At 42.5% G+C, this 16,430-nt stretch overlaps 1 protein-coding gene across 50 annotated transcripts in view; it reads left to right on the forward strand.

Annotated features, from left to right (window-relative positions):
- NRXN1 (neurexin 1) overlaps nt 1-16,430 on the forward strand; it is a 1,165,889-nt gene that overhangs the window by 1,329 nt on the left and 1,148,130 nt on the right. For all 50 annotated transcript variants that reach the window (XM_078382536.1, XM_078382566.1, XM_078382658.1 and 47 more), the window contains exon 2: nt 8,034-9,680. In XM_078382536.1, coding sequence (XP_078238662.1) covers nt 8,942-9,680 — 739 coding nt within the window. In that variant the 5' untranslated portion in view covers nt 8,034-8,941. The remainder of the gene's footprint in view (nt 1-8,033; nt 9,681-16,430) is intronic.

Below are 16,430 nucleotides of genomic sequence, written 5' to 3' on the forward strand. Positions count from 1 at the left end.
GCAGCTACAGCCGAAATCCACGTCCACCCCCCCCTTCCCGGAAAAAGCAAAGATTAAGGAATTAAGTCTCCAAATAATGAAGGAGGAAGAAATGAGAATGGGGGAGCGGTTCTAACTATCCATAGATAGATAGAGAGATGAAGAGATAAAATAATGGTGGTCTTAAGAATTTGCTTTTCCATGATAGAACTCAGCCTTTAGGCTGCAGCAAAGGCTGTTTTTTTGGGGTGGGTGGGTAGGCTCCTCTGTCCCTTTCCAATTTCCCTTTTTATTTCATCCTTTAATTCGTTCACTCTCCAGGTCTTTCCCACTGCTGGAGGGAATCTGTGAGGACACTTATAAGAGCAGAATGCTACCAAGACTGTACAGTATAGGTGTCAAAATGACTTGCTGTTTATTAAGGATTTATTCTCCGACTAGTTGTTGCCTTATTTTCTTCTCCTTTCCTTCTCCCCCACTTCCCCCACACTTATTTAATAGCTTGATTGAGGCACCTGTGAACAATGTATGAATCTATTATTATTATTATTATTATTATTATTATTATTATTATTATTATTATTATTATTATTATTATTATTATTATTATTATTATTGACAAATCATTTTCAGGGAGGTCATTACATTCATGGGTGAATGGTAGAATATAGTGTCCTCATCTTATTAAAGAAAAATGAGGTTTAATTAAAACAACAACTAAAAATCTGGGAGCCTATTTAAAGCATGCATGTTAAATCAGCAGTCCATCTTCTACAATCCATCTGCTTCACTTGTTTTGCAAATGATTAGATACTTAGTGCTGTTTATCTGTATCAGCCATTATACATTATTATTATTATTATTATTATTATTATTATTATTATTATTATTATTATTATTATTATTATTATTATTATTATTATTATTATTATTATTATTATTATTATTATTATTATTATTACTGGGTGATGTTGTTGTGTTGTGATATGTATATATGCATGAGATGGGGGGGCAGCACAGAGAGAGTGAGACAGAAAAGAAATGGTCATCAGGATCTTCCAGAAAGGATCTTGAAAGAGGGATCCCCTTAGTTCTGTGGCTTCTCTCAGCTGACACTTGTAGGGACTGTTCTGCAATTCATTTCTGACTTGTATTATGTCTCTGTGTTTGTCTATCTCTTTGTGTGTGCACATGCAAGCTTCTGTTTTCAAATAAGCAGCCCCTTCCCAAGTTCCCAATTTTTTGCTGGGCAGGCTAAATAGCCACATTTCCTCCCAACTTGCATAGTCTCCACGATTCCTGGTTATGAGCCTTGAATCTCAAGCCAGTCACAAACCCCTTAAGAGGAGAGACGTGTTGTTTTCTCCCAGAAGAGGTACCCCTAGCTCCTTTTTACATCCACATTATAGGGACCTTGGAGTCTCCTCTAATTTATATGGTGACATCTAACAATCTCCTGTTTTGCTTCCCATTTTGGGGTTGTGCATCCATTTCCACCACCACCCTTAAAGCTCTTCTTAAGGAGGGGCACACAATACACAGACACAAAACAACAGGGACTTCCCTCAAAGCCATAAACTGGATGTCTGCAACTCCAGCAACTTTCTCAAATATACTATAAAGATCTCTGGCAGATTTATGTTCTCTTTTATGCACTTACATATGCTAGCAGGTGTAAGATTTTTTTTGTTTTGCTTTTCACACTGGCCTCAACATCAGCCCTTGTCTTCACTTGAAAATTGTCTGTGTGGTGCTTTCTCTCTGTTATTTTTTCCTTCTTAAACCACAAAGCACAGAATATGTACATTCTCCTCCTGCTTGCATGCACCCCCCTTTCCTACGCACTAAGTGCATTCCTAGTGTCACAAGTTAACGCAAATCTATTTCACTGTCACATTTTCAGACACAGTGACCCTCAAACCTTCTGTCTCGCAGACATCCATCACGGCATCTGCTGTGATTAGTTGCACATTTAATGAGGATACACCAGTGTAATATTCTATGCGCATGCACTGTTTGCAACATCATCCCTCTCTCACTTTTGCCACACACACTCACATCTCCCTGCCTTGTGGTTTGCCTAACCAACACCACATCACTTCCCGCACAGTCCTTCCTGATGCACACATGCATGCGTACACAAGCATGCATTCACACACAGAGCAACATGGACAAACACAATTTCCATTTAACTCATACACACCTGTCTCAAAATACCATGATCACCACCTCACACCCACAGTGATCTCTCTCCTCTGCCTGTTTTTTTCCCACACATCCATTCTGTCTTCCCTGAAACACTTTGGCACGCCTGGGCACTACCACACTCTTGGAGACTAAGCACTTCTTAACCCAGAGGATGCTTTTGCGCTGTGTGAGATATGGCACATGTGACACGCACTGACAGGCTTCTCATTCTGGAGTTCTAGCACACAAAACTAAGATGCCCCTTCCCACTGTTTTCTCTGCCATGCAAAATGCATGAACACAGATTGTTCCCCTTACACACAACATCTTGCATAAAGTAACCCCTTCCTGAAACCAGCCCCTTACAGATTGTCTTTATCCTACTGCCTGTCCATATATAAACAAAATCCCAGTTAGTAATCTTTCTCACTCTCTCATATTAGCCTTCACCCTCCAGTATTCAGAATCATCCCCTCTCACTGGACTAGCCCCTTTCTGTCATTTCATTAACAATTTGTTGGGCCATTTTCACAGGTCCATTTTCTCTCCACCCCTGTCTCCCCATTTCCTTTAGCAAAATGTCCCCCCCCCCCTCTGGCATACCTCCCTTCTCAGGAAGGGCTCAGAGACGAATGACTGGGCATAGGTTTTTCCAGGCAGGGCACTTGCCTCTGAGGCTCGGCCTCTCCATTTCAATGGGTCTCTTGCTGAAGAGCTGGGAGCCCTCCAACCCAACCCCATTTCCCTACACCCTGGAGAGTTCCTGCATCTCAAGGGAGATGATAACTATTGCTAGGTGGCCTTGTGGTTTGGCTTGATGCAAGGCAGAGCGGGTGAGCATGTGGCCCTGGCATTTGGGGGGTGGGGGTGGAGAGAGGGCCAGAGCATGATGACAGTGAAAAATAAGGATCCCTCGGTGTCTTGGCGTCTCCTCCCAGCACACCCCGAAGTACCGGCGAGGGGTGATGGGAGAGCACATGTTTAGCATGCGGAAGCCTGCACACAGCAAGCAAGCACGCTCGACTCCGCCCGTTGGCAGGCTGCAGGCAGGCCAGAGAGGAGGGAGGAGGCCCGGCAGAGAGAGAGAGAGAGAGAGAGAGAGAGAGATAGATAGATAGATAGAGAGAGAGAGAGAGAGAGAGAGGGAGAGAGGGAGGGACGGAGCGCCCTGAGAGCCAGACCTTGGACAGCTCCCGCCCAGCCAGAGACGCGACAGCAGCCGCGTGTTCGAGACAGGCTCCTCTCCCCAGAGTTTGGGACCGTTCCTTTTGGACTACAAACCCCAGAATCCCCCTCCAGCATGCGAGGCTGAGTGGTGGTGGTGGTGGTGGAGGACTTCAGAGGCGGTGTCGTCGGAAACCGGACTTTCGGTTCCGACGAGTCTCTTTCGAGTCACCGCTTCCTCCCCCATCAGGAGAGAGTCGATGAGGCGGGGAGTCCCGCCTGCCAGCCTTTCGGGGTTCAAGCTCTCCCTTCCCCGCCCCTCAGCTCGCCAGCCTGTTTCCCACGCGACTCTTCAGGACCCCCCCCACCCCACTCCCCCCCCACACACACACATACAGAGAGAGAGAGAGAGAGAGAGAGAGAGAGAGAGAGAGAGAGAGAGAGAGAGAGAGAGAGAGAGAGAGAGAGAGAGAGAGAGGCGCCCGCGCGCCGCGCGCTCCCCTCCGCCAAACCGCGCCGCCCTCCCCGCTCTGCTTTCCCAAGGTTTTCAGGTAGCAACAAAGGAACGGGGAGGCGGCGGCCGCGACCGCGCGGGGCTGTGGGGAGCGGAGCCCGTGTCGGCGGCGGCGGGGGGGGCGTGAGGGTCGGTGGGTGGGTCGGGAAGGGAACGACGGCTGGGCGCCTCTGCGCGCTCCGCACGTCGTGGGGCGAGGGGAAAAAAGCGCGGGAGGCGGCGGAGGCGGCGGGAAGCCAGGCTGAGAGCAGCTGGCGGTGGGCGCGCGAGAAAGAGACTGACAAGGAGAGGGATGTGGGGGGGGTGCGTGCGAGCGAGGGAAGCAGCCAGCGGGCGCCCGCTCAATGCAGGTGCCATAAATTCGGTCGCCTCCCAGAAACCTTCCCACCCCCGTAGGTGCCTGAAGGACTGCTGGCGGGATGGGGAGAGAAGGCAGGGTGGGGCGGAGAGGTGGCTCCGGGCCCCCTCCCTTAGGCGCCAAGTCGCCCAGCCTCGCCTCGCCTTTCACCTCGGCGCCTCAAGGCGGCTTTTGGCGCCTTCGCCCCGACGGACCCCTGAGGAAGAGGGCTTGCTGTTGCTGCTCCTTTGCCCCGTAGCCGCTCTCGGCGGTGGGGTCGCCTTGCTGAGGGAGAAGTGGAGAAAGAGAGAGGGAGGGAGCAGGAAAAAAAAGAAAGAGAGGGATGGAAGGAATTAGCAGGCGGCCTGCAGTTAAGGAATCCTGCTGTGGACATATCCTGGGAATTGGAAGACTCACCAGAAGGCAACGCTGGGAGAAGTGGAGGATAGTAGGGAAAGAGGAAGATGAGATGGATAGGCTCAGTTTAGGAACCCCAGCCTTGAGTTTGCAAGAGCTGCCCATGTCTTTTCAAGATAGGGATCCTAGGGTCACCCTAACTCCACAGGAGCCTAAGAGCAACCAAATAATAGAAACGCTGAAGTGTTGAAATATTTTGGCTTCCCACTTCTTCATCTGCTGAAGAAATTGGAAATAGGACCATTTTGCCTTTAGACCTTCATATTTTTGTTAGCCACTATAATTGATACAGCATTTTGGTGATCTTGTGTCCAGGATGGAAATAAAACTTTCCCCAAGGGCCGCTTGAAGCTGTAAGAAGCACATCCTCCCGCTTTCTCTCTCTCTCTCTCTCTCTCTCTCTCTCCATTCAAATGTATAGCGCTGGTGAGGAATGGGGGTTCCATCATATGATTAAACTGCAGGCCCCATCATCCCTTGCCATTGGCTAAGCTGCTTAGAGCTCATAGAATTTGCAAGCTAAACAATTATTGTGTGTGCTTGCTTCTATAGTTAATTAGCTCCATGGAAGCATACTCTTGAGCCCCATAGGATTCCATAGGTCTGAACACTGTATCGACAGACTCAGCAATACTAGAAATGATCTCTAGTTTTACTTTATCCATGAGAAATCCAGTTTTCGTTCTTAAGCATTTAGGCATCCCCCAGGTCTCCTGCAGTATAATAACCAAAGTGGACTATAGATGCTGGTTACCTGTACTTATCTATGACACATAAATATGCCAGTTTGCGATGTGCATGAGCATTGAAAGTACTGCCCATTGCACAGCCCCCTGTTTTTTTCATGCTGCAGCTGCTTGGAGTGTAATTTGCATCATGACAGCACATTGCCAGAGACTTCATGGTTTTCTCACATACCTTTAGCTGAACTGGCAAACCTGGGTCTTGAACTATTGCAGGACAGCACCTTGGTCAATGGATATCATGGTGGCTATATATATAGCATATTCCTATTTTCTTCTGTGAAGTGTTGAGGGTGGGTAGTTATGACCATTGTGAATGGGTTCTCAAATGCATTCAGGAATTGGAAATATACACTACTTTAATTTAACATTGTTTGTTTAGGGCATTCAAAAGCCACTCTTTAGAGCCTCTTCTTCTGTCTTACTCACACCATTTAATTTAAAGGTGTACTTTAGGTAAAAGGTCTGGAAGCTTGGTTGCTCCATCACGGATTTGCAATTTTATTCCTGCAGCATTTTAGTTTGAAGGTGCAGCAAGGAGAATCCTTTGCTACTCTTCAAACACAGCCCATGCTAAGCCTTAGGAATTCCAAAATGATACACTGCACTCGGGATGGGTCTGACTTTTACCAAATGCCCCAATTAGCTTTGTGGCAGAGGGTATTCTTTGCTTGCAAAAAATCCCAGGTACAAAGTCTGGTATCACCAGGTTTGACCCTTCCTGAGACTGTGAAGAGCTGCTGTCACACTGGATGGGCTATTTTGTTGGGTCTCAGGATCAATTTTCTGCTTCTGGGGTGTTCCAAAGGGTATATGGATTCTCAAATTGCCCCAAAATGAAAGTTAGAAAAACAAAATCGAAAGTGATTGGATTTCAACTAATAATTTTTTAAAATGGTGTTTTATTGTGTCAGATGGTGGTCCTGCAATCCATTTACAAATTGATTGCATCTTTTAATGCAATATTGCTGGGTTTTTTTTTTTTGTCTTGCTTTTTTTTTTTTTTTTTTTTTTTTTTTTTTTTTTTTTTTTTTTTTTTACTTTTGCTGGTCAGGCCACAGGAGACACAGGTGGGTTAAGGCCAGATATGTAGGTATGGCTGGCACTTTTATGGTTAAAGTTCCTCTCCCCATGTAGACAATACTGACCTAGATGGCCAACTATCACACTGGCTCAGTGGGAGGCATCTTCTTACACCCCAAAACAATTATAAATGGACCAAGTCCCTTAAAATTCCAAAATGCCAGCACCATTATCTGTTTCCTTCTCTGTTCCCTAGAAACTGCACAGAATGCACAAGGGAATCAAATAAAAAAAGCAAAATAAAGCAAAATTGTGTTCTGGTGGTTTGGGCCCCAGATGTTGGGGATATGCAAATGTCATCATGAAGGCAGAAGGCAGAACTGTAGGAAATCCCTCACAAACTGATGGCAAAATATTTATGTTGGTTAAATTGCTGTATTTTTCCCACGGTCTTCCAAAATATAAATCAAGAATTACAAGATATTGCATTGCACAAATCAGTGCTCAATACCAAGCTTCTCTTGCAGTTTTGACCTTTGTAGATGTAACATTGGTAGCTACAGTAGAATGGCAAGTTGATAGTTTAAAACGGATTGTTGAGATTAAGATGTTTCATGTTACAGTACAGTGCAAAATATGAGTGGCCCTTTAAAGGCTAACTGGTATATTTTAATGTGAGCTTTCATGGACAAGCCCACTTCCTCAGACATAAGAGTGGGATTGCTCACTCTTACATCTGAGGAAACAATATGACATTTGGTCACCCAGGTAGGGTCTGGGGCACTTTTGCTACATTCAGGCTCCTTTCCATTTGGTCTTGCCTGTGCCTGAATTTTAGTGGATGACAGCTAGAGCAGTGGTAAGATGCTGGTGGATCTACTTGCATCATTGGAAAAAAGATCAGCAAATATGTATTACCCATTAAGTTAAAGATGCATCTGGGAGCATCTCAGCAGTGGGAGGAAAATTGTGTCTTAAAACATGCAAACTGCTTTCGCTGCATCACAGGCAAACACAGAAACTAAGCTAGAAGTGGGACTTTGGAAAGATATGGGAAAAAACCCACAATTGTTTGTCACAGAGTAGCTGAGATTCATTGAGCCTCAATTTGTGGGGTACCAGCAATTTAGCTAAATTAACTTTTTTTAATCTTTGCAATAAAGTAGCAATATATGTATAAAAACATGCAATGCTTGTTCTACCACGGAAAACGAATAGGTCTTTTTATGTGCTTGCCATTGCTGAGATTCTGTCTACTTCCCCAGATTTTCAAAATACAGAAGGGAAGAAAACAACCAGGGTATATAAACATGTAAGAAAGGACAGCAGGTGTACATTGATTTTTACCATGAACTATGTCTGAGAATACCCAAATAGCAATTAACACTTTTAAAGATTCCTCTGTTCTTATTCAGTGAATTTTGGTGCCATCAGAATATTGCTGTAAGCAGTCACTAGTAGATTAAGGTCTGTCACAAGATGCTTTTCAGCACAGGCCATTAAGTATGTAGGTTTAGTTCCATTGCAGCAGGGGAACCTAAGTTTGCCTCTGGTTATATTTACTGCTGAGGTTAACTTTACTCTCTTTTACAGCTTTGTTTATTGTGTAGCCATGCCGTCCTCAAGATTGTGAATGTAATTTCCACTTGTTTGTTTTAAATCCTTACAGATTTTATTTCATTGTAAAAAGAACACACTGCAAAAGCAACAAGAGCAAACCAACCACAAAAAAACCCTTCTCAACAATCAAACGGCACAATCTTCTTAGTTTGGCCTTGCAGAAGGAAAACAAAACAGGAGCTGTGAAGCTTTGCATAGCAAGTAGCTTCTGAGCTGTATGACAGCTTCTGGATTTCATCTCCGTTGGGAAAGAGGCAAAGGGTCTGTTTCTGGGTCTGTTTCATGGCAGTCCATGGTCTGGTTATAGAAAAACAGGATTGGAGTCTGGCAATTGCTATTTGCAGTGAAAAGTGAGGGGAAAAAATCCTGGGAAAATACAGCAGTTGGATAATATGACTTCCACTTGGATACTGACTCCTCTATGTATGCTACGATATTGACGAAATCGCTTTGGGATTGTGGATCTTCAGAGAAGACTTTTTTTGTTGATGGTGGTGGACTTAACCTCATCCATTCACTTCCGTCCCATCCCCATCTTCTTTTCAGCCTGGCGACACAGGCTTTCAATGGTAGCGTATCTGCTGAGTCACCCTTAGACTTCTCTTTCAGAAGATGAGCAAATGACTGAATAAAGATCCATTGTGCCTTTTATTTTCTAAAGACTTTGTACAGCTCAAGCAAAGCTGAACATTGGCTTGTGGCTTGAAATACCTTCTTCATTTTATTTTAATTTTTTTCTTTTGAGACGAGAAAGAATTTGCATCTTAATTGGACGCACCCGGCCTCTCCTTCTGGGGAGGCAGCTCCCTTCTTCCTCCACCGTACACCCAGGGGGGAAACGACGGTTCTTCATCTAGTGTGAGTGGTTCCTAGAAAGATTTTACCCTGTCTGCTTCAACCCCCCCACCGCCACTCCCCCCTCCTCTCCCCCCTCTCCCCCACCCCACCCCACGGAGAATGGGGCCAGTGCTCCTCAGGCGGGGAGGTTGCCTCCTGCTTTGGATGGCACTCCTCCTTGGATGCTGGGCTGAGCTTGGCAGTGGCCTTGAGTTCCCAGGAGCAGAAGGCCAGTGGACTCGTTTCCCTAAATGGAATGCCTGCTGCGAGAGCGAGATGAGCTTCAACATGAAGACCCGCAGTTCCAGTGGCTTGGTCCTTTACTTCGATGACGAGGGTTTCTGTGATTTCTTGGAGCTAATTCTGACCCAAGGCGGGCGGCTTCAGCTGAGCTTCTCCATCTTCTGCGCCGAACCTGCCGTCTTGCTATCCGATATGGCCATCAACGACAACCTGTGGCACACCGTCGTCATCCGGCGCAATTTTAAGAACACGACACTATTAATTGATCAGTCTGAGGCGAAGTGGGTGGAAGTGAAATCGAAGCGGCGGGACATGACGGTCTTCAGTGGTCTTTTTCTAGGAGGGTTGCCTCCCGAGCTGCGCTCACCTACGTTAAAAGTAACACTCTCCTCGGTGAAGGACCGGGAACCCTTCAAAGGATGGATAACTGACGTAAGGGTCAACTACACACAGTCCTCACCTGTGGAGAGTCAAGAAGTGCGGCTGGATGATGAACAGAGTCACCTGTGTGCCAGAGATGACGTTTGCCTGAACGGTGGCGTCTGCTCTGTGCTAAATGACCAAGCCGTGTGCGACTGCTCCCAAACTGGTTTCCGTGGGAAGGACTGCAGCGAAGGTAAGAACCTGCTACACCCTTGCTATGCCAGCCTCTCCCTCAGGGGAAGGGATACTCAGAAGTTGGAGATTGCATGGCTTTTCCTCTGTACGAGTGAATCTCTCTCAGCTGTGCTTTATCCCCTCATCCATCTCATACCTGGACCTTCGTTCAATATTTGTTCTCCCCCCCCCCATCCCTTTGAATGATGTAATTAAAAAATTACTTTTAAAACAACATTGAAGGTCATGGTGGTAGTGGGGAAATGAAAAGAATGATCATTAAGGAAGGTGAATTTTTCGATGAGCAAAACTTTGGAGGTATGGAAGGGATTGTAACAAGATAAAGTGGTGAAAGGATAGCTGTTTTGTGTATGTGTGTTTTAACCACCCACAAGGAACGGTATAACTTGGGGTGAGTTTGCAAATTCACAACTCAAGTTGCAAAAGTATTAGTTTAGTTTCAGGTGGTATGAAATAATTCTTAAGTGCAGATATTTTCATTTAAAAGGTTGCAGATTTGAATGCTGCCATTTCTATCACTGTCTAGAAGAACAGGATAAGAGATGAATGGATGTATTCTTTGTATCAGAAAAACAGAGAAACTGAGTTTATTATTCCTCTGTAGGGGGTCAGTTCATTATTAATATTATCAGGTTGTTCAAAGTCACATCAGTGATGGATTTGTCTTTAATGAGCAAGAAATATGAAGTGCTGTGGATTTATGGAGCTAGTCAACTGATACAATATTTAAAATTATTTTGGTATTTCCAAAGATCATTTTGTGGGGACTATGGGAGCCAGAAGGCAAAAAAAATGTGATGTCCCTGTTTGTTGATACAAGAAGGAGTTATTGTCATCTTCATTGTGGTCAGTGCCCATCCTTCTTAAAAACAGGAATTTTATTTGTAGACACATCTCTCTCTTTTTTAATGTTTGTAGCTGCTTTTCTAGCTTTATCACTATCAAAAATATTTCTGTGGTATTCTGTTAGACAGGAAACAAAAGGCAGAATTGTTACAAATGACAGTATTTGAGAAGAGAGAATATGCATTTCTGTACACATATATAAATCAAAGGAAGCAGTAAAAGAGAAAGAGAAATTATTCAGCATTTAAAATAGATCCAACAGAGGCCAGATGAAGGTTTAACTGAATGGGCACATGTCAGTAATGGCTGAGTAATTTCCCTTTATCTCTTTTAATCAAATTTCACTGGCTGTAGAAAAGAGATATAATTTGTCCATGTGCTTTTTATTATGTAAACTTCCTCTCTTCCCTTGTCCAGGACTTTGATTGTTAGTCATTCAGCACACAGCTTTTAATTTATTGGCTCTTTATCTCTCATCTTTCTACCATTAATTAAACACATTCAAGCCTTTTCATTGCATATATTCACCAGTGGTGTTGAAACATCTGAGGAGATAATAAAGTGTACATCTCCTGTTTCTTCAGAAAATGGCTTTTTTTTAAATGGTCTTCTTGGCGAATTCTTTATCTAAAAATGGCTGGAGACCTTAAAAGAAGTGTTTAAATGAATGTAGGAACCCCTGTTCCAACTTGTTCTGATTTGCAAGAGTAGTTAAGAGATAAATTTAGTCAATTAATAATTTACTTATACAACACTATCTATGTTCAGATTACAGTAATAGGTAGATTCATCAGCAACATTAATGCAGGTAATACAAGCCTGTAGAAAACAAGGCGAGGAAAGCAAGCTTCACTACATAGGAAACATAAAAGCACCTCCCTTGTTCATGCTAGATATGCATAAAACCCATATTTTTTTGTCAGAAATATATATCTTTGGAACTAGTTAGCTATTAACTGTAAACCTGTATTCTGATTACATTTGCTCAGAATCAAGTTGCATTGATTGTAAAGGCAAGTTTGTACAGGTTTGTAGCCTTTAATTAATGTAATTGCAAGCATATTTTTCAAAACTGACTTATATAGGCCATGGTAAGGTTGCCTTTGGCCCTCCAGATGTTCTAGGCTGCATCTCCATAATCCTTTATCATTGTACAGCTAGTTACAAAGTCCAAAACATCTAGAGAGCCAAGAGTACCCCATCCTTGATAAAAGCTGATCTCAGGGGACAATGCACTGTTTGAAATGCGCAATATTAAGGTTGCTCAGAATTTCCTTCAGATAAAAAGGAACATGCCATCCATTATGGAGAGCTATTTCTCCAAGCTCTTGCTTTCTATCTGTTAATGAAACCCATTTCAAATAAGGTGGCTTGCATAACAGAGACGAGTAGCTCTTTGTATTGATTAATCAAAGGTTTGAATTACTCTGTGATTAGGTTACATTTCTTGTGACTAATTAGCGGAAGCAAAAATAAAACAGGAGAGGGACATGTACAACCTGTTGTCCTCATTAAGATTAAGCATCATAGCAGCTACAGCCTATTGTAGTTTAATTTCTGGAGCTGTTTCTTTTTAAGTGGAACAGAGTCTCTGTAGAAAACAGGTACTGTACTTGTGTCTGCCCAGCAGCCAATAAAACACAGTGACTGACTGAATATGGGAATACAGTGTTGTCAGGGAATGCCAGATTCAGGGAGTTCCTCGCTAGCCACTCAGCCACACTACCCCATTTATCCTGGAGTGGTGGAGCCCAGGAGATTCAAATGTGGTGGTGACTATGGAACCGGCCTGGCCCTGGTGCCTCCTAACACACCCAGACTGGCAGTGCTTCCAGGAAGTTAAAAAAAATCCCAAAGATTTGCTACACCCACCTTGCAAGACAGAATGGCGCCACACCAACAAAAATACTAACACTCCTGGTAACTGGTCAAGACAGAACATGGTTTTAGTAGAAGTCTTCTGATAGAAAGATTTGTACTAAATGATTGGAGATATTTTTATACTTTATTAAAGGTAGCGAAAAGACAACAAGGCAAAAGTTCTAAATGGTTTCGAAAAATATGTGGAGCAAAAGTAGAAGTTGAGGCAAAAGCTGAAGGTGAAGCAATTCACACTATAAAATAACTAATCTAATCTAAGTAATACCTTAGTGTAACATGACCATAGTTCTGAAGCATACACAGAGTGCACCCTTCCAGACACAGTATAACAGGACAGCAATTGACCATAGCATACCCTGAGAGGTAATCTAAGCCAACTAAAGTAAGTTCTCAACTTGATTTTATACATTAAACATCACATTCTGGATCTTCCAGATGGTCTGCCAATCAGGTTTTGAGTTCTCTTGAATGTTCATGAAGACAAGAACACTTTATCCCCTCCCTCTTCACACATCTGAAGTCATTTTCCAATTAGTGAAGTACCAGGGAACAAGCTGACTTGGTCTTGGAGGCCACACTCCCTAAAGATAAACTGAAGGTGTTACTCCTTTCTGTCCATTTGGCAAAAACTGCCTCTTACATTCCCAGCCAGAAGTCCCCAGGTGCTGAATTTTCCAAAATGGCTTCCATGTTTTCCTAATTTCTCAGTTTCTTCACAAGTGTGTTTTGGCCTGGATGAAGCATGAGTCAATCATCATAATTTTAATCATCATGATGTCATTATCATCATCATCATTTACAATGTACCGTATTTTTCGCACCATAAGATACACTTTCCCCCACAAAACAGGGGTAGAAAGTCTGTGCGTCTCATGGAGCAAAGAAAACAGAAGCCACTGGCAATGGTGCGGCTAAAAAATATTGTAAATAAATAAATAAATAAATATATTTTCCTGTTTTCTTCTCCTAAAAAATTGGTGCGTCTTATGGAAAGGTGCGTCTTATGGAGCGAAAAATGTATATATTGTACTGGATGCTACTGAGCACAAACCAGTCAGAAGGTATTTCTGGCTGCTAATTTACATGGCCTTTTATAATTCTGGATATGTGTTTCTTGTATGATCTTTCTTTCTGAGTGGGACTGGATAATGGGTAAAAACACACCTTAGGTGCTGATCATTCTATTACAAATCACTGAGCAGGAGTTTTGTTTTTTTAAAAAATCACCAACAATGCAGCCATCTTTAAATATTGCAAATTGTAACAGATAGAATGGACCTGCTGCTTGACAATACCCAGCTTTTGTAGGAGTTGGAATAGAATTTTGTTTTATCCCCTTAAGACTTCCTTGTCTACAGTGTGTCAAGAGATGGGCACATTGCAGCTGACCTGTTTGAGTGAAGAGCTTTAAAACTAGATACCCCTAGGTGTGCTCTTTGTAGCCCTCTGAGGGAAGGATCTTCTTGCTTCACACCATGCAAATCTGTCTGCTGGACCATTCCCTACTTGCTAACTTCAGACTATATTGACTGCACCTCAGTGTGCTGGTTATGGAACTCTGCCACTTAGCAACTTGAAATGGCACCTTGGGCTTCAAATATACTGAAACATTTCAATTAATACAAATTTATCTATATGCTTGGAAAAAAACCCAACCCCCCCAGGTTAACATCACTTACTTATACCTTCAAGTGTTTGCTTAATTGATGTTGCATAGGACTGTAGGTAGAATGTATATTACCAAACATAACTTTAAAAGCATTAAACAGAAAAGAAATGCCAGCTTATTGATAGTCACAAGGCACAGGATTCTGGAGCAGAATCTCTAACTTCAAAGTGTTCAGTTTTGTAAAAATCATCTTTGTGGCCACCTCTGCAAATACAGTAATTTCACATATACTAGGCTCCCCATGGTTGTTAAACAGAAAACGTATTTTGACTCTGTGGTCCAAATACTGTTCCATCTAGCCAGTCAGATAAAAATCTTTCTATTGAAATAGGAACACAGGGGGCAATAGAATAAGTAATGGGCTTGGTCCTTTACTTCTAGGTCTATTTGTATACCACAAATACAGCGTTTCTGTACATAGGAGATTTTAGTTTATCTGCCTTAAAGGACCATAGCAGGCATTGCTGGGAACCAGGGTACTATAAATACTCTTTGCAATTTACAGCTTGTCAGCTCATAGAAATAACTTCCCATCACATGTCCTCAGCTTCAAAAAAAATACGTAACCGAGGGAAAAATAAAGACGTCTGAAGAACTGGCATATCCTGCTGCCGAACCACATCTTCAATTCTGATTTTAATTAAGGGTTTAACAATTTAAGAACTGATGGAATAAAAAAATAATACGCAAAACATGCTATTGTCACATAGTCAGCTACAAGGAATATACCTAATACTTCCAGGAGGAAGTAATAATTTCTATTACTGTGGAAAGACAAATGATATAGAGGCTTGCCTAAGGCAATGTAATGAGTTCATGACTGATTAGAAGAACAATGGCTGGTTGCTAGCTTAGAGCAAATGCTACAAGCCAACTTCCCTTTGCTAACATTAGTTCTTCTATTACTGATTTTATGACTGTTGTAGATCTCTAGTTTAGAAGGCACTGTGCCTGCTCTGGTTGACTAGGCCATGATAGGAATGGGATGCATGATAGTTACTAACCAGGAAAGAGATATTAGGATCATGAAAATATTGCTCTAGTTTGTTGAATTTGGAAAAAAGACAGACCACCCCACAGATCTGTTGCAGAGCTTCGAATTTCTGGTACAGTAAAAGTCTTTTTTGCTACACCGTAGAATACAAAGACCCACAGAAGAGAATAGCTGCAAGTTTCCAAGAGTCCAAAGTTTCTCATTAACTGGCACTTAAAATCTCAGTAACTCATTTTGAGACATTTTGAGAATTTTTAAAAAACCCAAACACATTTATTTACTTACATTTGCTTGAAATAACAAGACTTGTATATACTGCTTTCTTTACTTTACTCATATTAGCAAACAACTGAAGAAATAAACAGTAAACAACCAACTACCACCAACCCAGGAAAGAAAGGGAAAGGACATTTAGTAGAGAGGCGGGACTCTCTATAAATTCAAAGGCTGTAAGGATTGATTGGTTAGTGCTGGATAGATAGACAGTCACTCCACTCCAGTAAAGTCGCTCCCCATCAGAGAAACTACAGTCAGCATACAAGGTTGCAAACACAACTCCAACAAGATCAGCCACCGCCCCCAATTAGATGAATCAACCATTCACTTTGTGTTTTTTCTCACAGTAGTAGTTTATCACTTCCTGTGATATAAAACATATAGACCACAAAACATGGGCATTCAAAGCGTTTTTTCCCCTTTTAAAAATTTTTATTTATTTATTTATTTATTTGGTCATTTGATGGTTTGGTCTAGTGATATTCTTTCGGAATATTTTCTACCTGTACATACATTTAGGTCTGTAAAATATACAATATGTATAGCAAATCTTTATACTTGCCTCATTCTTTCACCTACACTGACTGCCACTACAGCAGTAATCTTTCTGAGGAAGTTCTGTACCTGCAGTACAGAGCTGTAACTACCAATTTTGGCACCTGGGGCAAGCAGCACAAAATGTGCCCCTAAATCAGTTTTGTAATTCATGATATGAAAATAATATAACATGAGATTACAGCCACTGAACACCAGCGTCTTTAAGGGAATCAGCACCAGTATTAGAGCCACTACCAATCCACCTTCAAATCAAAAGTGTGTTTTATACACATACATGCATATATGCACACATATATTTCTATTTTTAAATATGTATGATTAGCATAGTACATGCATTTATTGATAAGCTTACTTTCTGTGCTGTCTAGCCCAGAGGCCTTGCGCAACCAGACAGATGTGCCCAGTAACAAAGGTCTAGATCAGGTCCTCTGGATGAAGGATTCCTGTACTGAGTCCTCCTGAGTAAACATCCCCTCTGCTGCCTCATCAAGGCCTGCTATACTGATCACCTTTCCTTTGCTCCT

This window comes from Pogona vitticeps, chromosome 1 (assembly GCF_051106095.1).
Source record: "Pogona vitticeps strain Pit_001003342236 chromosome 1, PviZW2.1, whole genome shotgun sequence".
Taxonomy (NCBI): Eukaryota; Metazoa; Chordata; class Lepidosauria; order Squamata; family Agamidae; genus Pogona; species Pogona vitticeps.